The following is a 27339-nucleotide window of genomic DNA, read 5'->3' on the forward strand; positions in this document are numbered from 1 at the left end:
GAATGGCGAAGTAGGCTTGAAGGGCTGAATTTGCCTACTTCTGCTTCTAATCCTTATGTTCTTATGGATATATCTGCACTGTTAGTAAGTTAATGTGCTTGGGATCCAGGTTCCAATTCCACCATGGCAGACAGTGGTACTTGAATTCAATAAAACTTTGCAGTCAAAAGTCTAATGACGACCATTGCGGTAAAAACCCATCTGCTTCATTAAAGTTCTTCGGGGAAGGAAATCTGCTGTCCTTAATTGGTCTATCCTGACCTACACACGACCCCAGACCCACAACAATGGTGGTTGATTCCCGAATACCCTCTGTAGCTGTTGAATCCAACTGAGTATTTCAGCTCAAAGAAAAAGGAATGAAACTAGAAATCAGCACTAGCCTAAACACCAGGAACAATAATGGCAAATCCAGCCCTGTCAGCCAAGCAAAGTCCTCCTTACTAACATCTGAGGTCTTGTGTCAAAATTGGGAGAGCTATCTCAGACTCATCAAGCAACAGTTTCATACTTTACAGCCCCCACCACCATTCCTAGTTGTTAAATCTGTTGTACTGAGGCTTCTCCTCAACAACTATTCCTCAATCAGATGTCATGCAACACAGTTCTATATTAGGTCTAGCCACTCCACACTCCAAACAAACTGCCCACTACAAGTGGATCCCAACAGCTCGCCCCACACTGGAGGTTACATGGCCCATTCCCTTAAAAGGGGTTATGCCCCCACACGCATAACACCGAGTATGTGACCTCCCACTGCAGGACAATCACAGCAGCGGTGGTGTACTGGGGATTGTTTGCTACAGCAATATATCATGGAGCCAAATCTGAGAACAGGCTATTTAAAAAGTAAATTATTACAGATGCTGGAATCTGAAACAAAAACAAAATGTTGGAAAATCTCTGAAATGCTGGGAAGAGAGACCATCTCGGATCTGGTAATGGGTAATGAGCTAATAATAAATAACTTTGAAGTAAAAGATCTCCTAGGGATTAGTTATCATCACAATAGAATTTGATATTCAGTTTGAGAGAAACATAGGTTGGAAAGAACTGTGTTTAACTAAAATAAAGGGAATTACACTGACATAGGATAAAGTTAGCTAAAGGGGACTGGGAGGATAGATTAACAGGAAAGACAGTAAGCAAGCAGGCATGCAATTATGGAAATAATTCATGACTTTTAGTAAAAATAGAATCTTTCCTTCTTACTGAGATATAAGAGAGGGATAACCCAACCATGGCTAGTCAAGGAAGTTAGGAGAGTACTAAGTTGAAAGAGAGAATACAAAGAATCAAAAGTCAATGATAGCCCTGAAGACTGGGATCTTCAGAATCAGCATAGGAGGATTAAAAAGATAAGGAAGAAAATAAATTACGATGGCAAACTAGCAAAGAACATAAAAGTTCTCTAAATATAAAAAAGGAAGAAGGAGGTCAAAGTGTACAGAGGCCTCTTGGAAATTAATCTGCGGAGATAGTTATGGAGAGCAAGGAAATGGCAGAGGTGGTAAACAGATACTTTGCATCAGTCCCTATGGTGATAGATGCTCCAAACATCCCATTAATATTAGGAGAATATGGGAGCGGAATCAAGTATCATCACCATCACTACAGTAGTAGTATTAGACAAACAAATGGGGCTAAAGGCAAATAAGTCCCCTGAGCCTGATGGCTTGCATCCTACAAGAAGTAGTTACAGAGATTGTGGATGCATTGCTCGCAATTTTCCAAAAACCTTGGACTCTGGAGAAGTACCAGAGAATCGGAAAGCTACCAATGGACACCCTATTAAAAAGGGAGGAAGCCAAAAAGCAGGTAACTTCTGGCCAATTAGCCTAACATCTGTTGTTGAAAAATCTTGAAATCAATTATTAAAGTAGTAATACTAGCATATTTGGGAAATCATAATTGACCAAGCACAGTCTGTGTGGCTTCATGGAAGAGAAATAGCATCTGACTGATCTATAACAGTTTTTTGAAGAAATCTCAATTTGAGTACATAGAGGGTAACCAGTAGATGTATTGTACTTGGACTTCCATGCAGCCCTCAACCTCATTTGTTTAGTGATTTTCTATCAGAGTTTAAACCAAGTAATAAGGCATGGTCTCTATTTCTTGAAGCTAACCTGGGAATTTCTAGTAATCACTGAACTGAGACAACAATATTTTCAAGCAACTTCCATACAATGTCAAACCAAAGCACATAAAATTCTCGATGTCCAATCATGAGTCTCCCATCAATTAGTGGAATCGGCCAAAATTGCAGTAAGCCTTTTAATACATGAAGCAATGGCTCAAACATGACATCCATCATTTACTGAAACACTCTGCAGTAGATGGAGTCAGTTCAGCAATCTTTATTTCCTTGAGTGATTTTTAAAACTACTAATTGCTTGCACAACAGTATTTCAAATCCGACACAAACTCAAGTTTGTAAAGTGTTGATAAGTATAGTCTTCAGCTAAAAAAAAATTGCCAGCCAACACGAGAATATACAATCAGTTTTGAATAAGAATTCCAGCTTGCACATCAAATACTGCAATTTTTGCTGATTCCACTAATTGGAGGGAGATTCATGATTGGACACTTGAAGTTTTATGCCCTCTTGTTTGACAGCATTATGTGATCATGGAGAATTCAGTGATTATTAGAAATCCCCAGATTGGCTTCAAAAATTAGAGGCCATGCCTTATTACTCTAGTTGGAATCTGAAAGAAAAATTGCCTAACAATGATGTTTAAATTGGTTAATTACATAGATATGAAAAAAAGCAGGCTCCATCAGCCAACCATCAAATATTGAAAGTACAATTTAACAGCTTAATATGAAAGCAAATATTTCATATAACAAAGGGTCGTCACATAGTTACAACCCAGAACTACTTCCCACTTCCCTGACAACTTGTTGCTCCAGATTTATTATCTCAAGATCTACCTGCTGTTGAGTTGGAAACACAACTTTAGAGAGAACTAAGATGGTTTGCCAACATCCCCATAATTTTTTTTTTAAAACACAAGCTTTACTAGCCTTCAAAGTGCATTATATAAACACCACCATTACAGGTTTCATCAGACATTCACTGACATAGATGACTACTAATGAGATTGGGTTAAATTACGAAGAGTGTGTAAATGGCCATATAGACCAGTTGTGTCCAAAGACTATTTCTGTGCTGAAGAGTTTATGCAACTTGATGTAACATCAATCACTCACTGTTTCTCTGTTGTAACTTCATACATCACACTGCCTTTTCTTCATGTAATCATTGTCAATATCCATCTGAAGCAAAACTGTTTGTTTCACAGTTTTGCTCTCTATATCCATCCACAACATTGAATTTCTAGAACACCACTGAACATCATTCCTCAGGAGCAAAATAAATCTCATTACATTTTGTATTTTTAAATCTGTACCGAATTACATTTTCCTTTATATAATCACTCTATCATGGTACATTTCATTCTATTTTGAAATGATTGCACAAGATGCTGCATTTAATTCATTCTTTCATACTAACTGCTGACCAGCTTTGTACATTCAAAATCGAAAGCAAAGGGTGGCATGGTACATTGTGCAGCAGCATGCTGTCAGGGTGCAGGGAGATTCAGGGTTGATTTGCCTACTTTGTCAGGTTTCTAGTCTCAGTACCTTCAGGTTGCAGAGCAAAAGACTCAGTCCAATCAACTTCAGCTATTGAAAATGAACAGTGACAGCACTGCAGTAATCCATTCCCATGTTACCAAACCCAAGCCAAGACTGACACCAATATTTTGTAAATCTAAGATGCATGTAGCAGCATTCTCAATCTGGTTTAGCAGCAGCCCTCTTCCTATAATTCAGAAGGTTCAAGCAACAATCCAGTACTGAAGGGTACTTTTTTGTAAACAATTGCTTGGTGTTCAAGAACTTTAACATTGGCAACATATCTCTCCTTTTGGCAAAGATTGAGTGCAAAACAAGAAGCTTCTGCCTCTGTTCTCAGTGATATTCAAGTACTCCCTTGTTGAAAGCGTTATCTTTCAGGTGATACTGAAACCATCTATCCAGATGAATGTAATGATATTCTATTGCATTAACTTGAAGAAAAGGATTGAAAGCAGTAAACATAATATGGGTCACCCAAAATGCAAATTATATTTCTTTGCAAATGCAAATTATATACTTCTTCGAAAATGTGACTGAACACATTGACTGTGTGCAGTTTTGGTCGCCGCACTTACGCAAGGATATTTTGGCCTTGGAGGGAGTGCAGAGGAGGTTTACTAGGCTGATACCGGAGTTGAGGGGGTTGAACTATGAGGAGAGGCTGAACAAACTAGGCTTGTACTCGTTAGAGTTTAGAAGAATGAGGGGAGATCTCATTGAGACGTATAAGATGTTGAATGGGATGGATAGGATAGAGGTGGAGAGGCTCTTCCCGCTCAGAAAGGACAGTAGGACTAGAGGGCACAGCCTCAGGATAAAGGGGGGACGGTTTAGAACGGAGTTGAGGAGGAACTTCTTCACTCAAAGGGTGGTGAATCTCTGGAATTCTCTGCCCGTTGAAGTGGTGGAGGCTGCCTCTCAATATTTTTAAGACGCGGGTTGATAGGTTTTTGATAGGCAAGGGGATTAAAGGTTATGGGGAGAGGGCGGGAATGTGGAACTGAGCCACGACAGATCAGCCATGATCTTATTGAATGGCGGGGCAGGCTCGAGGGGCTAGATGGCCTACTCCTGCTCCTATTTCTTATGTTCTTATGTTCTTGACGAAGGAAGACTGGTGGACATGGTTTACGTGGACTTCAGCAAGACGTTTGATAAGATCCCCCATGCAAGACTTCTTGAGAAGGTGAGAGGGCATGGGATCCAAGGGGCTTTGGCCTTGTGGATCCAGAACTGTCTTGCCTGCAGAAGGCAGAGAGTGGTTGTGGATGGGTCTTTTTCTGCATGGAGGTCGGTCACCAGTGGAGTGACCCAGGGATCTGTTCTCGGACCCTTGCTGTTTGTCATTTTCATAAATGACCTGGATGAGGAAGTCGAGGGATGGGTTAGTAAGTTCGCCGATGATACAAAGGTTGGTGGTGTTGCGGATAGTCTGGAGGGATGTGAGAAGTTGCAGCGTGACATAGATAGGATGCAAGACTGGACAGAGAAGTGGCAGATGGACTTCAACGCGGATAAATGTGTAGTGGTTCATTTTGGCAGGACCAATGGGATGCAGGAGTACAATATCAAGGGTAGGAGTCTTAGTGGTGTTGAAAAGCAGAAGGATCTTGGGGTCCGGGTCCATCGGACTCTTAAATCAGCCTCGCAGGTGGAGGATGTGGTCAAGAAGGCGTATTGTGTACTGGCCTTCATTAATCGAGGGATTGAGTTTAGGAGTCGGGAGTAATGCTGCAACTTTATAGGACCCATGTCAGACCCCACTCGGAGTTACTGTGCCCAGTTCTGGTCGCCTCACTGCAGGAAGGATGTGGAAGCTATTGAGAGGGTGCAGAGGAGATTTGCAAGGATGTTGCCTGGACTGGGTGGCATGCCTTATGAAGACAGGTTGAGGGAGCTAGGTCTCTTCTCCCTGGAGAGCCAAAGGTGGAGAGGCGACCTGATAGAGGTTTATAAAATGTTGAGAGGAATAGATAGGGTGGATTGTCGGAGGCTATTTCCCAGGGCTGAAATGGTTGCTACGAGAGGACACAGGTTTAAGGTGCTGGGAAGCAAGTACAGAGGAGATGTTAGGGGAAAGTTTTTCACTCGGAGGGTGGTGAGTGAGTGGAATTGGCTGCCGTCGGTGGTGGTAGAGGCAAACTCGCTGGGGTCTTTTAAAAGATTTCTGGATGACTATATGGGATCTAATGGCATTGGAAGTTACAGATAGTTCTATGGCTTGGTAGGTATAGATGTGATCAGCGCAACTTGTGGGCCGAAGGGCCTGTTTGTGCTGTAGTGTTCTATATTTAATAATAGAGAGGATACAAAAGATACAATGTTAATTATTTAATGCTTTAAAATACCTTGGTCTTTTTGTGCAAGCTCAACTTATAAATCAGAATCTGTCCCTTTCTACTTTTGTTCTTTATTCACACTTTCCCTATTCTTGCTTTAAACTTGTTACATCTGACAATAATCACTGACCTGAAACAGTAACTTTTTCTTTCACCACAAACACTGCTTAACTGGTTGAATATTTCCAGCATTTTCATTCTTTTGTTTCAGATTTCCAGCGTCTGGAGTATTTTTTGCTCCTTCTTTCATGTCTTGCTTTCAATCTTGACCACAACAGTTGTAGACAATTAGTGGAACCTAGCAAATCTCATTTCTATGTTCGACCTTTAGCAATGTGTCAAGATTCAAATCAAGTCTCTGCATTTTTCTCAGGAGTTCTTTGACATCAGCAGCATAGCACACACACAGGATTGGTTCCTCTTTCTATTGTTATATGCAAGCAGTTTTTTACGTTACTAACCATCTGCTCCTACAATAGTTTTAAACATCAATGCTCAGTTTTAAAAGCAATCTATGTTAGAATGATAGCAGTTTCACTCATCTGTCAGAGTTGAGCTTTAATCAGAAAAAAGATGCTGCCAAAGCTTTTCATCTTGTACACATCAGGACTGATGCAAGAATGTCAAATTTCTTGTCAAATCTCGAGGCCAAACGATTATTATGGTATGTGGATTTCAGTGCTGGTACAATACCAGCTATGCTGGCCATATGTCAAAACAACTAGTGCATCATATCAAGCAGCACATCTCTCTGGCTTTCTGCAATCGGCAGAGAACTGACGGCACTCAACCATCTCATGCTTCCAAAACTCAGAACATAATGTTGAATGTTAGATGCGATTCTGTAGTTGGACAGCACTGACTGAACAATACTGACTACACAAAGAACTACACCAAAGACCAGTTTAAGAGCATCAGTCAGGTTCACAACATTGCTCACTTATGCGTGCCAGAAGCTATATACATTCATATATAGGGGCCTGCCCTTTGTGGATAAGAAAACATGTCTCAACATTGTGCCTTTTTATAAATTAAAATAAAGCATGGGAGGTAATATTCCCTGATGCATTCTCATGACAATTCCTCAACCAATGAGAATCAATTTGTCAACCGATCATCACCTTTTCACGTGCATTATAAATTGGTGCTCACTTTGAAATTTGATATTCATGATTCTGTCCTGATGAGTGCAAGTATTTATATTCAGAAACAAATGAACAATCTTTGCCTGTTCACAGGTCATTTCCCTAGATGTTGAATATCTGTTTTGTGCTTGAGCGCAATATTGTATGAGATGTAAAGGATTTAATTTTTAACTGAAAATTCCAATCACTAACATTTAAGAAAGATCAGTAGATACCAACAAGAGATTACAACATAGGCAATCCAAGTATGTGATTTATTTGACATCTTTAACTGCAGGAGTGAAGATTTAATTGCAGGCAGGGTTAAGAGGCTTGTTACAACTGCTCTTTGAAATCCAAGATTAAGCTACACTCTTGAAGTAAACCCCAGGAGTAATCTCTAACACATACTTTCCAATTGCATTTAGGAGTTGTCTATTTTTGGATCAATTTGTTTGCTGCTAGCAGCTCTCATGACAGAAGTTTGGTATACTCCAAATCCTTGAAGCATAATAACATGCAGAAGAACATTAATGGTTGTAATGCAATTATTGTGGGTTTATCAACAAGTAACAAGCAATCATTTTAGTTCTGTTTTACAGCATATACTTAATTCAACTGTCATTCTATAAATCTTGCTGCCCCAGTTTCCTTCAATTTATATGAAAAAAAAATCAAGTCCTCTGCCTTAAGGCTAACATTGTTATTTTAAGTACCAATTTATCTCTGTCCTATATCAATCAGTTCAATCCGCCACACTTCACCTTTCCATTTGGCCAATGCTCTTCCCCAACTTCAATGTTCGATAAGGAATAAAACATTAGCAAATTAAGCTTTGGGAAGCCTCTATAAAAGACACATCCTAAACCAAATTATCAATTTGCACATCCAAGGAAAAAAAAAATCAAGAGCTGGTCATCGATGCCTAACAATAAATAATGCTGAAGAAACTGCTGGCTATTACCAGTTGTCTTGATATACAATACACACCACACGAAGGGCCAAGACTCTTAAGTGTAATACGACCGCAGGCAATGAGGATTCTCCTCGATTTTTGATAGCATTTATTGAGAGGAATGTTTGTCACAACTGAATCAGCTGAAGCAACATATAGAATATTAGGCTTAACAAATTCAAATGAAGGGCATAAACAATATTGATAAATTAAATAACGTTATAATCAGGTTCAGAGTGGGCTTGTAGTAGAATTATTTTCAAAATGATATTTCTTGTCTCAATGTTTGGAAAATATGCTCCAAGTTGCTTCCCACAAAGTGAAACAGTACTCAAATTTGGAACCAAATGCATTTTTAGGGATTAACTTAGTTCTTCAGATTTCCAATATTACTGGAAAGAGATGGACATTGCCAATGTTATTCATTTTGCACTAACAGGACAAATGCAAGAATGCCATACTTCAAACAATCACAACAACTTAGTCTACAGAAGAAACGGGTGCTGATTGACAAAATCTCAGCCGGAGTCAACTAGCCAAACCAAAGAGGAACCAATGGGGAAAATAAATCAAAAATCAGAAAAGGCTTTGAAATATGCCTTTATTTACTAAAAACAGATCCTTGCATATGAACACGTTACTTCTAGCAAGCATAAACGGTCCACGTTTTGAGTTTGACTGATTATCTTAAATATGTTGATAGTGGAGCTTGACACACTCAGGATTATTGAGAAAATACTGCCCAATTGCAGAACCACATGAGATAATGTTTTGCTTTGGGTTTCACATGCACAGACTGGTTGAGTATGGTGTACCCTGTGCATATTATGAACAAAACAAAGGAACATTGACTAAAGACTGCTATTTATCCACCAGAAAAATACAGGGACTACCTCAAATTACATTGGAATGACAAAATCTAAAAAAAATTTAATTATTTTGTAAGCTATTTCATACTATTACTATGCTGTGGCTATGAGTGGCATGCTCCACAAACAGGATGCTGCTGTCAGTCCAAAAAGGCATTCTGCCTATGACACAATTGAGCAACATCATGTATGAATTTCAGTATCAATATAACGCCAGATATATAGATTGTACATCCCAATGACTAACTCATAAAATCAGATCACAAGTTCTTTCGGTTTTCCATAATAAAGAGTACAGGCTGTACCAAATCAGCCTACATTTGCAAAAACAAAAACATTTCCTGTTCAACATGATTCTGCAAATTGGCAGCACTTGCCAATCAATCTTGAGTGCACTGACAGTTTCACTAACAACCAACTTAAGATAATAAATTGGGTTCATGACTGGCTCATTTACACTCACTAGAAGGAACGTACATTTATACACAGTCTAATTCTTTGGAAACAAAACGGAATTTATCCAAGCTCTGCATCTTTTTTGAATTACTTGGGAGCTTGGAAACCCTTGTTCCTCATTGCTTTCGCCATGGCAATGCCTCAGCCAGAGATGACTTGCCAACCAATCAGCACCCATTTCTGTTGTAGAGATTGCTGGGATTGTTTGAAATGTGGCACTCTTGCATTTGTCCTAACAAAAACAAAACACATTGGCAATATCTTCCTTGTCAGCAATATTCGAGCATATTTATCACAGGGTAAAAGGTAAAGTCATCACAGTCCCAGATGGCCATAGGCTGATTTTCTGTTTGAGGGGGTGAGCTGACTGGTAGTGGTTTAGCCTGAGGAACATCACACCTCAGGTGGGGGTCAAGTTGAGAAGGTGGGGTCTTCATGAATAACATCAGCCAATACAGGAATTGACCCATGCTGTTGATGTTATTCTGCATCACAAACCAGCCATACAGCCAACTGAGTTAACCAATCCCAAGTGAAAAGGTGTCACACGAGAAATCAAACTTCTCGGCAGTGGATTTAATCATCAAAAACAGGGCTGGTGACAATGACAGAAGAAAACAAATCAAATCCAATTTAAAAACAAAACAGGTTTTAAATATCATCTAAGAATGATCATATGAAACATGAAAAGTTTCATGAGTCATCTTCCATAATTCCATATCAGGATGATAATGTTTCCATTTATTGTGAGGGAGAAAAAGCCAAACTCATTTCATCAACATTAAGAATGTGGCACACTATCAGAGTTAACGAAACCAGAAAGCACAACAAGTTACAAGATCCAATTAAGTTTAAATGCTTAACATCATGTGGCTTTTAAAATGAAGTTCCAGTTACAGTTGACCGCAATTTTTCAAGATGGCCAAAGTCAACAGATCAACTTGCTTCTAACATATCACATTGTAAATTGTCAATAGACTATTCTTGTATCCTTACAACATGCCACCTCCACTATGCACAGTTGCAATAAATAACTATTGCTGGCAGCTTTCCTGGAACCAGAAACTGCAGTATAGGTTACACCACATGATCCTTCAATTACCTACAAAGAGAGTTGGAAACACCTTCCAAATTTCCATTTCTTCTTCCAGTCATTTTTTTTTCGAACCAAAAACATTAGAGCTAGCTAATGTTGAATCATCATGCTTTTAATGAAAGGTTGGCTTACCATCATTCAGGTCCTGAAGAAGGTTTTCTTGACAGGAGAAGTCCAGTTTCACTTGCACATTCACTGTAAAAATAGCAACCTTCCCAGGTTCAAGTGGAAATTGTGCCAGCAATTCTTCCAAATTCCAGCTCAGAAAGTCACCATACAGTTTTTCTGTGAACAAAAAAAATTTGATTCATAAATCACTAATATATCATACTAATCTGCCAAATTGAATGAAGTCCAGCTGATAACTGTTGAAGGATATGTGCCGTTTTATTTTCAAATAAATTAACATTTCTGCATGTTAAAAAGATTGATTTCAACATTAGATTTTAGATCAGAAATAGTTAATTCTTAAAAATGGGAACTTGCATTTGGAAAGGAGAAAAATTAATATGAGTAGGTCATGTGAATTCAGATTCAAAAATCACAACCCTGGATGAAACAATCCAAAATTCCTATATTTGACAAATGTTCAAGGAACATTTGAAATAAATCATGCAGCAAACCATTTTATCTACATTACATATTTTAATAGTTTTTTTTACATTGTGTTCTTGGATTAAATTAAATCACACAAAGTGTTATAAATCAGAATTAGTAAGTTTTGGCTAGTTCTGAAACACACTGAGCATCAGGAGGTCAAAGTAAAATTAATTATACTCCCCTGATATTGAAAAGATATCACAAAGATATGCTGACTGTGGACTACAATTTCCAGAGTTGTGGAATATATTGCATTCCTCCAATATTTTAATAGGAAACCATGTGATGTTTTCAACCTGATCAATTCTTATCTCCATAAATGCACATATCCAGAAATGGTATCAATTTGAATAGGGGTAGCAATACCCTTAGATGGGTAAACAACGCATTTGATCAAGATGCAAAAAGAAGGATCGTATAAATAGAAAATTGCACAACTGGCTATATAGTGTTACTACAGGCATGGGAAGAGTGCGCAATTTGTTGCGCCCCATGACCCTAAGTTGCATCATTAGTTGAAAAGTGTAATTTACTAACCAAAACAGCCAATTTACATTTGCTGCTATCAGACCCAGAGCTAAGAGAGACTTTAACCAGGCTTATTTCATTGAACTCAATGATTGATTATAAAACAAAAGCTTGTTTTGTTAAAATAAATGGCAAGAACGGGCACACAATTACGCAAGTACAACTATATCTTTTTTTAAAGGTACCCCAGCGCTCGCACACACATACACAAACAAACACAGGGCAAACGTATAGGGGTCTCTGCAGAGATAAGCTTGATAAATTAAAGAATAAAGTTTTGAAATATTTGATTTTCCCAACACTGTGAAAATGTTAATAATCACACAAGTTTAAACATCATATAAGTTGCATGCTGCTAGACCCAGTCACACAGGGAAAGCTACCTTAAAACCACACCCAAATAAGCGTCAAGGACCATAAACCTACACACAAGATCTCCATTGAATTATGCACAGATACAGCTTTTAGTGTCTGTCCTAAGAGGCAGTGGGACAGAGGAGTTGATGAACCACTGGTTAGAAAGATAATCAGTGGCACAATGGTTAGCACTGCTGCCTCATAGCATCAGGGATCCAGGCTTGATTCCAGCCTTGGGTGACTGTTTGGAGATTGCACATGTGTGGGCCTCCTCCAGGTGATCTGGTTTCCTCCCACAATCCAAAGACCTGCTGGTTAGGTGAATGGGTCATGTTAAACTTCTCTTTAGCGTTAGGACGATTAGCAGGGCAAATACGTGGGGATAGGGCCTCAGCAGGATTGTTGTTGGTGCCAGTTTGATGGGCCGAATGGCTTCCTCCTGCACTGTAAGGATTCTATGAACTTCGTAATTGTCTAGAAATACATACTTGGTGATATTATAATTAGATAGGCATGTATAAGTTGTAATTTGACAACTATACTCTCATGTTATTCATAATGCAAACCTAATCAATATTGCAAATGGATATAGATTATAACTTGTGTGCGAATATACATCTGATTGTTATGTGCCAGTTTCTTGTAACTGGATCCTAACTCTATAAATGTCTGTTTAACGCCTGGATTGAGGCTTTCCCTGATGAATCATTCATAATAAAGGCATTGTCTGAAACTCCAAGAGTCTTTTTCTGGTTTTCTTGCGTGAAAGAATGAAGTACACTTTGGCCGAATAGCTGTATTTTTCTCTCGAACACACAGAAATCAGCTAATCTTAAGATTCAGGTTGTTGGCCAAGTTTCCAAGAATAACAACAATTTGTACCAATAGAAGTGTTTTTACAGTTTCTATTTTTAAGCCAATAGGTCATTAAAAAGAACACTTAAGCTCTCAACTTTACTTTTAGTAGGCTGAACATTTCTGAAATGTGGACTTTTCCAGCAGGAATTCTAAATAATGAGGGGGTCAAAAATGTAATGCTAACAGTTTTGACTACGAATGGGAAAAATAATTTCAAAACATTTACTTGGGATGAGAATATGCTGCACTGCCATTTCTACTATGATAGAAGATGTTTGCAGACCGAGTTAAGAATGTAATTGGATATAACAAAGATTGATTGAGGTTTAGAAGATGGCAATTAATCTGTGGAGATTGTGCTTTTTTATTCCACTGTGACATGACTGTAAAGCAAAGCTAAAAGGCAAACCTGGATACTTTGTTTTCTTTACTACAAAATGTCAGGAGGCATGAGTTTCCTATCAATTTGTTCTTAACTAATATAGCAGCCATTTTTAAGACTGATCTTGTATCAAAAAAAAGACCAAATGTGCATCATGAGAGAGAATGTAGAAATGATCTGACGCAAAGAACAAGTCTTTGAGGTCAGATTTTCAAAAATATAAAATATACCATGTACACAAATATTTAGAGGCCCATAAACCATGTCAGGACTTTTGCTAGCACTTTATGGTCGGTATTTACAACACAATTTCTTGTGTCAATATTTAAAATTGAATTTCTTATGTAATTGTAGATCTTCCATCACTAGTGACTAGTCCCTTGTAAAAATATTTCTTTAAATCTCCGACACGAAAGAACCTCTGAGGAAATGAGACTCTGCACCTGTAGAATTTAATTTTCAAAGCCAGAAAGGTGCTTTGGCAGTAATCATCAATTATCCTTCCTTTAAAAATTCATTTGCTGCAAACTGTACAGTCCAAACATTTATGCCATTTTTTGTAGCCAACAATCCCAAGATCACGCCATTTACATCAGCTGCACTGTCAAACTCTTACAGCACACCCAGTGCAGGAGAGGGCTCTCTCTTGACAGTAACATTAAGATTTCTCCACTTAAATGAGCACATACAGACAGTAGACCCAACTATCAAATTTTCAATGAGCACTGAAAGCCATACCATTATTCTCCACACAAGATCTGGGCCAAATTTGAGGCTACCCAAGTGAATCATTGCATGCATGCAGGAGGGAGACAAAGCAGGCTAAGATTTTTTTATTGCTATTTTGAATCTGGAGTGAGGAAATACAGGGTGATTCCGAAAGGAGCTGCATTTCAATTTTTTTTAAAAAATCTACTTGGATCTCTCAGGGCATTGTAAGTGAAGATTTGTAGCTTGCATCTATAAATAACAGATAATTCAATATTTAACTTCTTGTACTATGTGAGGTACAATGTTCATGGGCTAAGATGTTTCAAGCATCATCAGCAAATTACTTCAAATATTCCCCTCTCTTGGCTCAAAAACCCACGTAAGTCATTACCTCTTTCAAGAGCTTTCAAGGATCCATCGTGAAGCAAAATTGCTTTCAAAAAATTGGAAAAGCGATGCTAGAATTTTTCTTCAAACATACCACTCAAATGATTTACAAAAATAAACTTAATATGCAAGTCAGCTTTCAATAAATGCAAAAATCTGTCAAAAATTCATCAAAAAAAAGAGTCCTGCTATGTTGGTCTGAGGAATCAAATGATGTCCTATGGGACTGCTTAGAATCAGTAGCTGTGATGTGGAGATAACAGCATTGGATTAGGGTAAGCACAGTAAGAAGTCTCACATCACTAGGTTAAAGTCCAACAGGTTTATTTGGCAGCACCTATTTTGAGTCTCAAGCTTCTTCACCAGGTGAATGAAGACTTGCATTCACAAACAGGGATATAAAGACACAAACTCAATTTACAAGATAAAGACTTGCATTCCAACCACTATCTTGTAAATTGAGTTTGTGTCTTTATACGCTCTGTTGTGAATACAAGTCCTCAATCTCCTGATGAAGGAGCTTCAGACTGCGAAAGCTAACGCTGCCAAATAAACCTGTTGACTTTAACTCGGTGTTGAGACACTTCTTTCTAGAATCAGTAAGCCAGTCAGTATTTAAAAACTCTGCGACCAGCCTAAATGAGAACGCCACTATGGTAACTGACTTCAGTGAGTGTGTAGGAGACTGCCAAAGAAGCAAATCCACGTGATTCCCAACCAGAAACCATGGATGAATAGGGATACCCATTGCCTGCTGAAGTCCAGGTCTTAGACGTTCAAGTCAGGCAACTCTGACCTATAAAAGAAAGACAAATATGATCTATGGAGATCCAAAGATGTCAAAAGACAGTACTAGATCAAGCTAGAATCCAACACGGACTCCCACCGACTACGGCGAGGTCTGCAAGACATAACAGGCTACAAGATGACGTCAGGTAAAATCACTAGCTTCGATGCACCCCTCCCCCATGAGCTCATTGCATTCTATATCCATTTTGAGCAAGAAGTCAGCAAAAGCACACCCTCCACCCCAGAAGCCTCTGACAAACTTGTATCCGAGGTCACCAATGCTAACGTCAGAACATCCTTCTCAAAAGTCAACCCATAGAAAGCAACCGATCCAGATGGGGTACCTAGACGAGCATTCAGATCCTGTGCGAACCAGTTGATGGGGGTACTTGCAGACATCTTCAACCTCTTTACGCCGATCTGAGGTCCTACCTGCTTCAAGGTGACCATCATCCCGGTACCAAAGAAAAGCCAGGCAGCGTGCCTTAATGACCATCATCCAATAGCTCTGACCTCAAACATATGACGTGTTTCGAAAGGTTAAGCATGGCACAAATCAATTCCTGCCTCCCAGACTGCCTGGATCCACTACAGTTCGCCTATTACCACAACAGGTCCACAGCAGGTGCTATCCCTCTGACCCTGGAACACCTAGCTAACAAAGACATCTACATCAGACTTCTATTCATAGACTACAGCTCAGCCTTCAACACCATTATTCCTGCGAGATTTCATTGACTGGGGCTCGGCTCCTCCCTCTGCAACTGGATCCTAGACTTCCTAACCCTCAGACTGCAGTCAATGAGGATAGACAACAACACCTCTTCTACGATCATCCGCAATACCAGTCCCCTGCAAGGCTATCTCTTCAGCCCCTTATTATACTCCTTTTACACCTCTGGCTGTATGGTCAAATTCCCCTCCAACTTGATTTTCAAGTTTGCTGATGACACCACCATTGTGGGTCAGATCTCAAACAATGACAAGACATAGTACAGGACCTGGTGCAAAAACAATAATCTCTCTCTCAAAATGTCATCAAAATAAAAGAGATAGTGATCAACTAACATAGTTGATATCATAGTTCATATATGAAGCATAGTGGAGGGCATGCTCCTTCAACATTAATGGGATGAAATAAAAATGGCCGAGAGCTTCAAGTTTTTAGGCGTGCAAATCACCAACAACCTGCTCTGGTCCCTCCATGCCAACTCTATAGTTGAGAGCCCACCAAGGCCTCTACTTTCTCAGGAGGATAAGGAAATTTGGCACGTCCGCTACAACTGCCACCAACTTCCACAGGTACACCATAAAAAGCATTATTTCCAATTGTATCCCAGCTTGGTATGGCTTTTGCTCTGTCCAAGACCACAATAAACTACAAAGGGTCATAAACGAAGCCCAGTCCATCACTCAAACCAACCTCCCATCCATTGACACTGTCTACACTTCCCGCTGCTTTGGAAAAGCAGCCAGCATAATCGAGGACCCCACACAGCCCGGATATGCTCTCTGCCACTTCTTCCATTGGATACAAAAGTCTGAGGACACGTACCAACTGACTCAAAGTTTCTTTCCTGTTGCCATCAGACTTTTGAATGGACCTACATTGCATTAAGTTGACCTTTCTCAACACCCTAACAATGACTTTAACACTACGTTCTGCACTCTCTCCTTTCCTTCCCTATATACAATATGCTTTATCGGTACAACGCACAAGAAACAATACCTTTCACTGTATACTGATACATGTGACAATAATAAATCAAATCAAAATTTAAACTAACTTCAAATTTTGCATACATATTACATTATATGCAATTACATTCAATTTATTTTCTATTAATGAATAACTAAACTTTCCATATCGAGTTTTATTTAAAAAGAAAAAAATAAATGAATGATAGTGGAATCAAACCAAGTCCGATCCTTTAGTGAAGTGGAATTAAAGAGCAAGGAATAATTGGATCAGAGTATTCAGATGTAATTTGGTTCCCACTTTGGTGTTACAAATAATGTCCTTAATTTTACATATTTCAATTATTCATTCCCATTTTCACACTCTTAATGGGAATTGCCTCCAAACTTACTACGCTGCAATTACATCCAACAGCCAATGGAGGTTCTGCCATGAATGATGTTTTTAATACCCTTTGCCTGTTGTCACATGGCAATGTTTCCAATAGTGAGACTAATTACAATGTATTGTTTCCACATACATTGTTTTCATTGCAAGTGTTGACATTACATGTTTCCATTATAAAACCCAATGCAATCACAAGAAGATAAATAGGTTTATATATTTATATATACATACACAAATAGATCTGAGATTGAACTGCTTCACAAGCTGCAGCCAATGTCCTATTACATGGTGCTGTACAAACAACGTCACAGTAATGGTTAGAGATATTTGGTGCATGATAATTGGGTATATGTATTCACAGCAATCGGTGTTCACAGCCCAAGATTGCATTCCATTGCATTTATTTTTAGACAAAGTGAAGGAATCACGATTTTCTGGCTTTATGGAACTACTGAAATGATTTCCTCTAACTGAGTTCACTAAGTTTGCTTGAATGCTATAATTGTCGTATGTTTGTTCCAGTTGGCAAAAAGAACAAGCTCTCGGTAGAAATTTGCATCCCTAGACCAACTTATTGTTTCTCAGAATCATTGTTTTGAGGTTGGTCTCAAGCTATGGGCCTGTGCCACTCTCCATAAAGATTCTGAAAATGGATAGTTGTCACAAAGGCCCACATCCTGACTTGGATACATGTCGCTATTTTCTAACGGGTACTTTTTCTCCATGCTGAAATTCCCCTTCCAGTATAATCATGAGAGTATCATCACAAAGACTCTGAAAGTTCAAGGAGTTCCACCATATCCAACTCCTTCAGCTCTCGCTGCCCAAAGGAGTTGGATATGGTGGAACTCCTTGAACTTTCAGAGTCTTTGTGATGATACTCTCATGATTATGCTGTCCAGAGAGGGGCAATAAATGCAGTTTTGCCTATAATCAGAAGTTGAAAAATAGCATGAATCAATGTGACACTCGGTAAGCATTTGCAGCAAGACCAGTGATAAACAGGGGGAAGAGCATCTGGTAGAAGTGGCAGAGGCAAGTGGCATTCTGGAAGATGCTGGTCCAGCAACATCTATTGAGAAGCAGGGAGCAAAAGATCTGGTGAAGTCAGCCCAGCAACATCTACTGAGAAGTAGGAAACAAAAGATTTGGTCTCAAGAAACAATTTTAGAAGGCAGTCATACCCTTTAAATGAAATAGCTCCAATTTGGCCGCTGGGACAACAGAGGGTTGTGACTGCAAATGAGGCAAGTAGAAAAATCCGAAATTCTGAAATGGAGGAGACTCAGTTCTTAACCTTGTCTAACAGGTACAATGTACTTGCTCCCTGTGTGAATAAGGAAAAGGACTGTTGAGAGGATGAGCTAACTGACCACTGCACCATGGTACAGGAGGCCATTCAAGAAGGGGAAAGCGAAAAGAGTGGAAGTGGTAGGGGATTCCATAATTAGGGGGACAGGTAGCATCCTTTGTACGCAGGAAAAAGAGTCCCGCATGTTATGTTGCCTCCCTGGGGCCACAGTAAGTGACATCTCTAACCAGCTTGAAAGGATATTGGAGTGGGAAGGGGAGGATCCAGTTACTGTAGCCCATGTTGGGACAAACAACATAGGTAGACCTATTTGAGGAATATCAGGAAATTAAAGAACAGGTCCTCAAGGGTTATAATCTCTGGATTATTGCCAAGAGAGAAGATGATTAGGGAGATAAACACATGGCTAAAGGTGTCACGTGGGAAAAGGGGATTCTATTTCATGGGGCACTGGCATCAGTATTGGAACAGGAGAGAACTATACTCATGGGATGGGCTCCACCTGAACCAATCTGACCAGGATCCGACAGAAAGGCTAAGTCAGGAATTCACAAGGCCTTTAAACTAGATAATGGGCAGGGCTTTGTAGAAGTTTATAAAGTTTCCAGAATTAGTCAGAGTTGTATGGAAATTGGCAGGAATAAAACTTGTGGCATAGTCAATAAAAGTACAACTACAGCATACTATGGGACAAGGAAAGCAAGGAGAGGACAATTTAAAAAAAAAAAATAAGGGTGGACAGGATGAAATGAGGGTAAGCTAGCTAATATATCTAAAAAACCTCTTGCAATCTTCTTTTATTAGATATGTAAAAGCTAATAAGAGAGGCAAGAATGGACATTGGACTGCTGGAAAATGAGACCGGGGAAGTATTAATGGGGGACAAGAAATGGCAGAGGAACTTTGTATCAATCTTCATGGTGGAAGACACCAGTAACATGCTTGAACTTCAGAGGCAAAGGTAAACGTAGTGGCCATCACTAAGGAGAAGGTGCTAGGAAAGCTGAAAGGTCTGAAGGTGGATAAATCACCCAGGCCAGATGGACTACACCCCAGGGTTACGAAGGAGATAGAAAAGATTGTGGAGGCATCAGTGGTGATTTTTCAGTCATCACTGGAGTCAAGGAAGGTCCCAGAGGATGGAAAAAGGCAAACGTAACACCCCTCTGTAAGGAGGGAGGGAGGGAAGGAGGGAGGCAGAAGATGGGAAATTATAGGCTTGTAGTCTGACCTTAGTCATGGTTAAGTTCTTGGAGTCAATTATTAAGGATGAAATTACTGAGTACTTGGAAATGCATGGTAAAATAGGGCTGAGTCAACACAACTTTGGCAACGGGAGATCATGTCTGACAAATCTGGTGTAATCTTTTGAGGAGGTAATGAAGAAAATAGACAAAGGAGAGCCAGTGGACATGATTTATTTGGATTTCTAAAAAGCCTTTGACTAGGTGTCTTACAGGAGGCTGTTAACTAAGCTCAGAGCTAATGGTATTAAAGGTGAGGTACTGGTATGGATAGAAGATTGGCTGACAGACAGACAGAAGATGGAGAGTGGGGATAAGGGGGTCCTTTTCAGAATGGCAACCAGTGACAAGTGATGTTCCACAGGGGTCAGTGTTGAGACCACAACTGTTCTACATTAATGATCTGGAAGATGGAACTGAGGGCATGGTTGCTAATGTTGCAGATGATACAAAAATATATGTGGAGAGACAGGTAGTGTGAGGAAGTGGGGAGGCTGCAGAATGACTCGGACAGGCAAGGAGAGTGGACAAAAGTGGCAGATGGAATACAATACGGGAAAGTGTGAGGTTATGCACTTTGGTAGGAAGAATAGAGGCATAGACTATTTTCAAAATGAGGAAAGGCTTTGGAAATCTGAAGCACAAAGGGACATGGGAATGCTGGCTCAGGAGTCTGAAGGTTAACATGCAGGTTCAGTTGGCAGTTAGGGAGGCAAATTCAATGTCAGCATTCATTTCTAGAGGACTAGAATACAAAAGCAGGGTTGAACTGCTGAGGATGTATAAGGCTCTGGTCAGACCCCATTTGGAATACTGTCTGCAGTTTTGGGCCCCATACCTAAGGAAGGATGTGCTGAAGGGGGTCCACAGGAGGTTCACAAGAATGATCTCAGAAATGAAGGGCTTGTCATACAAGGAGCAGTTAAGGACTCTGAATCAAGAATCGATGGCGTTCAGAAGGATGAGGGGAGATTTGGTTGACACTTACAGAATACTCAGAGGCCTAGTTAGAGTGGAAGTGGAGAGGATGTTCTTACTTGTGGGAGAGACTAGAACTCAAGGGCACAACCTCGGAGTGAAGGGACACTCCTTTAAAACTGAAATGACGAGGAATTTCTTCAACTACAGGGCGGTGAATCTGTGGAACTCACTCAATGACCTGGTTTCTACAGCAATATGTTAAGATAGATAGGTTTTTGATCAACAACGGGATCAAGGGTTAAGGGAAGAAGGCAAGAGAATGGAGATGAGAATCATTTCAGCTTTGATTGAATGGTGGAGCTGACTCGATGGGCCAAATGACCTAATTCTGCTCCTGTACCTTATGTCTTTCCTGCTAGAGAACATTTACTGGTATTTTCCAGTATTTGCTGCCAAATGGAAATCACCACCCTGAAATTTCTCAAGACACACAAAAAATCCCAATGTCACTTATCAATCAACATAGAATAGCTTATTTATTTGTGTTATACAGCTCTCAAGAGGCTGAATCAATTCCGAGTCTGCTCAATAGTTGTTACTTGATCTTTGACATACCGCTACTGTGAATTGTGGCAGTCGTACAGTGCAGGGAAGGTCCTTTGGCGCATCAAGTCTGCATTGACAATAGCTACCACTCAACTCACACTTATCCCATATCCTAGAATGTTATAAAGTTTCAAGTGCTCATCCAAATACTTTTTAACGGTTGTAAGGTTTCCAGCCTCCACCACCTTCCCAGGCAATGCATTCCAGGTTCTCACCATCTTCTAACTGAAAAAAAATCTTTTCTCAAATAGCCTCTGAATCTCCTGCCCCTTTCATAAAACTATGTCCTCTTGTGAATAACCTCTCAACCAAGAGCAGCAGTTACTTCCTGTTCACACTGTTCATACTCCTCAATTTACTAGACCACAATCATGCCTTCCTCAGCCTTCTCTGCTCTAGAGAAAACAATCCAAGCCAATGAAGTCTCTCCTTACAGCTCAAATACTCCATTCCAGGCAACTTCCTGATGAATCTACTCTATACCCCATCTAGTGTAATCACATCCTCCCTAGAGTGTGATGATCAGAATTGTGCACAGTACTCCAGCTGTGGCCTAATCAACATCTATCCAGCTCCAACATAACTTCCTTGCTGTTATACTATATGTCACAACTGATAGAGCAAGGAAATAGGATAGTTAAGGCAGCATATGGGCCACTTGCTTTTATCACCTTCAGGGATCTGTGAATCAGTAACCCGAGATCTGTTTCTCTGAGCTTCCTAGTATCCTGCTATTCATTAAATACTTCTTTGCTTTGTTACTTCTTCCAAAGTGCACCACCTCGCACTAATCAGGGTTATATACATCTGCCACTGCACTGCCCATCTAACCAACCAATCTGCAATCTTCCTGTAACCTACGACCTTCTACTTTACCATTAACCACCCTATCAATTTTGGTGTCATCTGCAAACTTGTTTATCAACCCCCCCATATTATCATCAATATAAATTATGCATATAACAAACAACAAGGATCCTGGAAGTGAACCTTGTGATATGCCACTGGACACCGGCCTCCAGTCACTCAAACAGCTTTCTACGACCACCATCCTTTTGTGTCATATCATAAAGCTAGTTTCTGATTCACCTTACCACGATTCCCTGAATTCCATGTGTTTCAGCTTTCTCAGTCAGTCTTTCATGCGTGACCTTGTCAAAGATGATACTAAAATCCATATAAACTATATCAACTGCACTTCCCTCATCCACGCATTCGATCAAATTTTCAAAAAATTGAATCAAATTTAATAGGCATGACCTCCCTCTGACAAAGCCATGCTGACTATCCCTAATTAACCCAGCCTTTTCAAGTGGATATTAAATCTCTCCTTCAAATTTTGTTTAATAGTTCCCCCACCGCTGGCATGAGACTCACTGGTCTCCAATTTCCTGGTTCAAACTTTACCAACGTTTTGAAACGTGGAACCACATTCGCCATCCTCCTATCCTCCGGCACTTCCCTTGTGGCAATAGATGAATTCAAAATGTGTGTCAGAACCCCTGCAATTTCCTGCCTTGCCTCCCACAGCAACCTGGATTGCAATTCTGCAGCCTGGGGATTTGTCCATTTTCAAAGCCCGACAGAGCCTCCAATACTTCCTCACTTTTTGTGCCAAACTGTGCAAGTTCCTCTCAGTCCCTTTTCCTGAAAAGTGTACCAATGTTCTCCGTTTTCTGGGTGAAGACCAATGAGAAGTAATCATTCAACACATTTCCAACGTCCTACAGCTTCACACGCTTTAGGTTGGAGCAGAGAAGACTGAGGGGCAACCTGATCGAACCGTACAATTTAAATGGGGCATGGACAGGGAGCAGCTGGTCCCTTGAATTGAAGGATCAGTCCCAAGGGGACACAAGTTCAAGGTGGGATGCATGATACTTTGGGGAAAGCCTTTTTACCCAAAGGATGGTGATGTCTGGAATGCGCTGCCTGGAAGGGTGGTAGAGGTGAATTGCCTCACATCCTTTAAAGTACCTGGATAAATTCTTGGCACGTTATAACATCAAGGTGATGGGCGAAGTGCCGGTAAATGGAAATAGGTAGGCTCGGTGGTTCTCATGTCGATGCAGACTTGATGGACCAAAGGGCCTCTCCTAACACGTATGATTCTGCGATTCTCTCTTCGTAGAAGTTTACGAATAAATCCCTGATGATATTTTGTCTTATAGCAAAAATCTTAAAAACAGATTACTACTTTAAAGCAAGAAACCAACATTTCAACTGCGAGCATCAATCAGTACTAACCTTTATTATTTATCGTCTTAGCAGAGATCTCTAAAGTTTCTAAAAGCTCAGTGCCAATGTTCTCCAGTTTGATTGTCAGCTGTTGCAATTCCCCATTGAAGAGCTGAACAGATACACTACTGGATACCTCATCACCCGACGATGGTAGCAGAGTGTGTGCAGACCTAGAGTAAAACATATTCTATTAATATTAAATGATTTTTGCACAAATTTGACACTTCTCTGAAGGAGTAAACTACAACCCATTATGGGCAACGATTAATTCTAATTTAATCACTGAGATGAGTCCCCTGATGCGTCCAGGTACAACAAACAAATAAATCTGCAACTGACTGAAGCACCATCTAGCCTGGGTAATAATTTTAAAATATTGTAAAATGGATAATTTACTATTCAGCACAGGTAAAACAAGGTGATAGTATTATCAAGCAACCATCATCAGTAAACTTTGGCCAATAAATATTATAAATCCTAGAAGTATGAGCAGCATGTCACAGTAACTCTGCTGTACTTAGCCAGAAGATAGTTTAATCATTTAATTAGTATACTAATTCAGGAAGCCCAATTGTAAAGGAACAGTATTTATTGTTAAACTCAAAGTCACTACTCCATGACATACTTAAATCCCAAATTTTTTTGGTAAAGCAACTGAACTAAATTTATAAAAATTCAGGAACAAAACAAGAAGTGCAGCTCCCAAAAAGCAGAGAACCACCCAAAATAAAAAACAAAGTGGAAAGGAAACTTAAAACATTAAACCAAAATGTGACTAAAGGGGTCGATAATACACCCCAGCCCCTGCGGTGCCCAAAGAGCAAGGTTTCAATGGTGCCTTTGGACACCGTATGCTCCTTCTCCAGGGACCACAGCTGCAAATATAGCCGCAGTAGAGGAGCAGACAGTTGGGTTGGACGACCCCCTTCATCAATTGCTGCCTGGATCTGTTAATAACGCAGTTAGCTAGGCCCTGGTGCAGATACACGAGGTGGTCTTCTGCATCGACTGCCCGTAAATTAGGAGCATGAGGTTGAAGTGCAAATAAAATATTAAAAGATTTTTAAATAACTAAAAAGGGAGTGCAACCTAAAACATGTAATGTATACACAATCCACAAACTCCATAGGATTGCAAAAATAGCAAGTACCTTGGGAGTCCATGAACCAGTGCAATTTATGCTGTATGGTAATACTGCATGTACTACCGTCCACCCACTGTCTCCAATGCAGTGGGGTTGGATGCATCTATACAGGGACCTCTGCTGGGAACTTACACACACCTGACGAAGGAACACCATTTCCAAAAGCTTGTGGGATTACTATCAAATAAACTGGTTGGACTTTAACCTAGTGTTGTGAGACTTCTTACGGAACTTCCGCTGCCAGACTGCAACAATGAAGTGTGTCCAGGCAATGGGTGAGGGCACATTAGTGGAAACTGTGCAACACACAGGGAATTTTTCTGTGCAATGGCAAAGGGCATGGAGGGCATTTCTATAAGGTGACTGAAGTTGTGGGGCTTCATCCCTAGTGAAGCAGCTCTGGGCATGGGACCAACGTGAAATTCCATCTGAGCCAGGGTAAGCTCAGATGGGATTCCACCACATAGTTGTGCCTCCTGAAGATTACCTGTAATGTCAGATCAGAGCAAAGCTGTTTTGAGGTTTTGGCATTGTTTTCCAGGACTGCCAGATACGTTAAACTCTTTATGATGCAGAAAGTTGGAGCCCCACAAGTGGTTAGGAGGCTGACTTTCTGCTAGTTGTCCGCTTCTATCCCATTTGCCCAGAAGTGGTATTTTATTCATTCAGCATACTGAGGCCAATCCTCCATGCCCACATCACATGATCCCAATTTTCTGAGCAAAGGCATTTTTCAAATCTACCCATTATGGTCTTAACGGGTCCACTGAAAAGCAAGGTTATCCAACACATTACACTCCTTGTAGCCAATGTAATAACTCAGGAAGCCAACTGGAAAGAAATAGTATTTACTGTTAAACACAAAGTAACACCACTACTCTATGGCGTACATACACAAGTTCCAATCAGGACAATAGCTCTGCAGATCCTTCCCAATGTCTGCCTCATAAAGAGCACAGGTGACAAGTTTCACCTGGGCAGACCACTGCCTATTACAGGGAAATCGATTAGAGGTTCCCATGTAACTCATCAGGGTTATCACAAATAGTAAAGCCATGCTTCCTTACAAAGCAGTCACTTAACTATTTGGAATTGATTTGTTCATCACTGTATCTTGTAATTTTGTGTATCGCCATTCAAAATGTACTAAAAGATTTACTGTTATAGCTGTAAAAAATAACTTTGATTGCACAATTTTTTTTCCTGGTCTCATTGGAACATACACAAACATGTCAGGTTGCATAAAAAGCATTCCTGACACTTCCTCTGATCCAATTAACCATCAACACCAATTAAACAAGTAACCCAATCAGTTCACTGGCTGTATATTTTAGATAACAGCTCCTTCTACAGGTCCATTAGTTTATTGCACTCCAACACAAACAGCAGCTTTATTTCATTTTAGAAAGATCTCAAAGCTTACATTGAAAATGTTGCATTCTCAAGTTTGAGAAATGAGACTTAAAAGCAAAAGGTATGACAGAGGAAAGGACGTATAATCCAGCACAGGATTGGATTGCTACTCAACTAGAATGAGAGAGGGGGATGGTGAGCTATATTTGATAGGATATTAATGCTCGGAAATTATTTAAAACAAGCTGAAATGCACTACAATTGAGGAGAAAGAATTTTTGCAATTTGATTGACAAGAACAGAAAGTAAATTATATAGTAAAATAGAGACATAACTTGCAAGGGAAAACCACTGACAATTATGCAAAAAAATTAACAGAGCTGGTCATAACACTCACAAGAGACACACAACTTTCATAATTGCACTCAGATCTTCCATGACATTGCTCACAAAATGTCATACATTACAGTGCTTTATAATTACTATTCCAGAAATAATAAATAATTCTGCAGCTATGGTGGAGCTTTGTTCAAAGTGGCCTGTTTTGTAATGGCAACATATTTTGCTGTAAATGAGCAAAAATCAGAAGTAGCTCAAGAGCTTAGTCACTGCTGCCAAGGGAGTTTGCATTTTGCCAGGTGCTTGCAAATTTGCAGGTCAATGCGAATCTGTAAACTTGACAATCTGTAACTTGCAACAGATATCAGACTGAAATTGACGTTGGAATGTTTTTTCCTGAACATTATTCAATTATGATATGACTTGCAGGGTTACAGAACAAGAGAAGGGGAACGAGACCAATAGAGTAGATTAAGGAGCAAGTACAAGGGCAATGAACCTTCTTCTGTGCTACATGATTCTGTGACATCTCCACATAGAAGTGTATTTCATTTTGGCCACTTGACTAATCTTGGTCTACGCTCCCTTTCAAATTCCTGCTCCCAACTGGACAAACCATGCTCCCTTAATGTTACCTGTAAGCTTGGAATTAAAAATCTGTACTCCTTTACTATGTACACATTAATGATTTGGATAAAGAGCCTAGCCCCCAAAGAGATTGTTATGGAATTCCATGAGCCACATACCAAGGAGGAGGCATGGGCAACCTGTCCATGATGACTGAAAGAAGCTGGTGAAAGATATGAACAAAGATAGGACTTGCTGTTCAAAGGTAGACACAGACATCATATCCAAAGCTATTCCAACTGCTCCTTCTATCCCCAAACTCTTTTCTTCCTACGCTTCAATTACTTATCTTATATTCTCCTAAAAATGCAATGATATCCTCCTCAAATATTCAGTGCAGCATAACATCCCATACTCCAACCTTATG

The 27339-nt window shown here is 39.8% G+C and overlaps 1 protein-coding gene across 3 annotated transcripts in view; it reads right to left on the reverse strand.

The window, feature by feature from the left end:
• The window catches only part of trappc9 (trafficking protein particle complex subunit 9), a 719084-nt gene that overhangs the window by 528993 nt on the left and 162752 nt on the right, over positions 1–27339 (reverse strand). For all 3 annotated transcript variants that reach the window (XM_080194286.1, XM_080194288.1, XM_080194285.1), the window contains 2 exons: positions 23516–23679; positions 10620–10772 (listed from right to left, as the gene is read on the reverse strand). In XM_080194286.1, coding sequence (XP_080050412.1) covers positions 10620–10772; positions 23516–23679 — 317 coding nt within the window. The remainder of the gene's footprint in view (positions 1–10619; positions 10773–23515; positions 23680–27339) is intronic.

Source organism: Carcharhinus amblyrhynchos, chromosome 8 (genome assembly GCF_965287045.1).
Source record: "Carcharhinus amblyrhynchos chromosome 8, sCarAmb.v2.hapA, whole genome shotgun sequence".
NCBI lineage: Eukaryota > Metazoa > Chordata > Chondrichthyes > Carcharhiniformes > Carcharhinidae > Carcharhinus > Carcharhinus amblyrhynchos.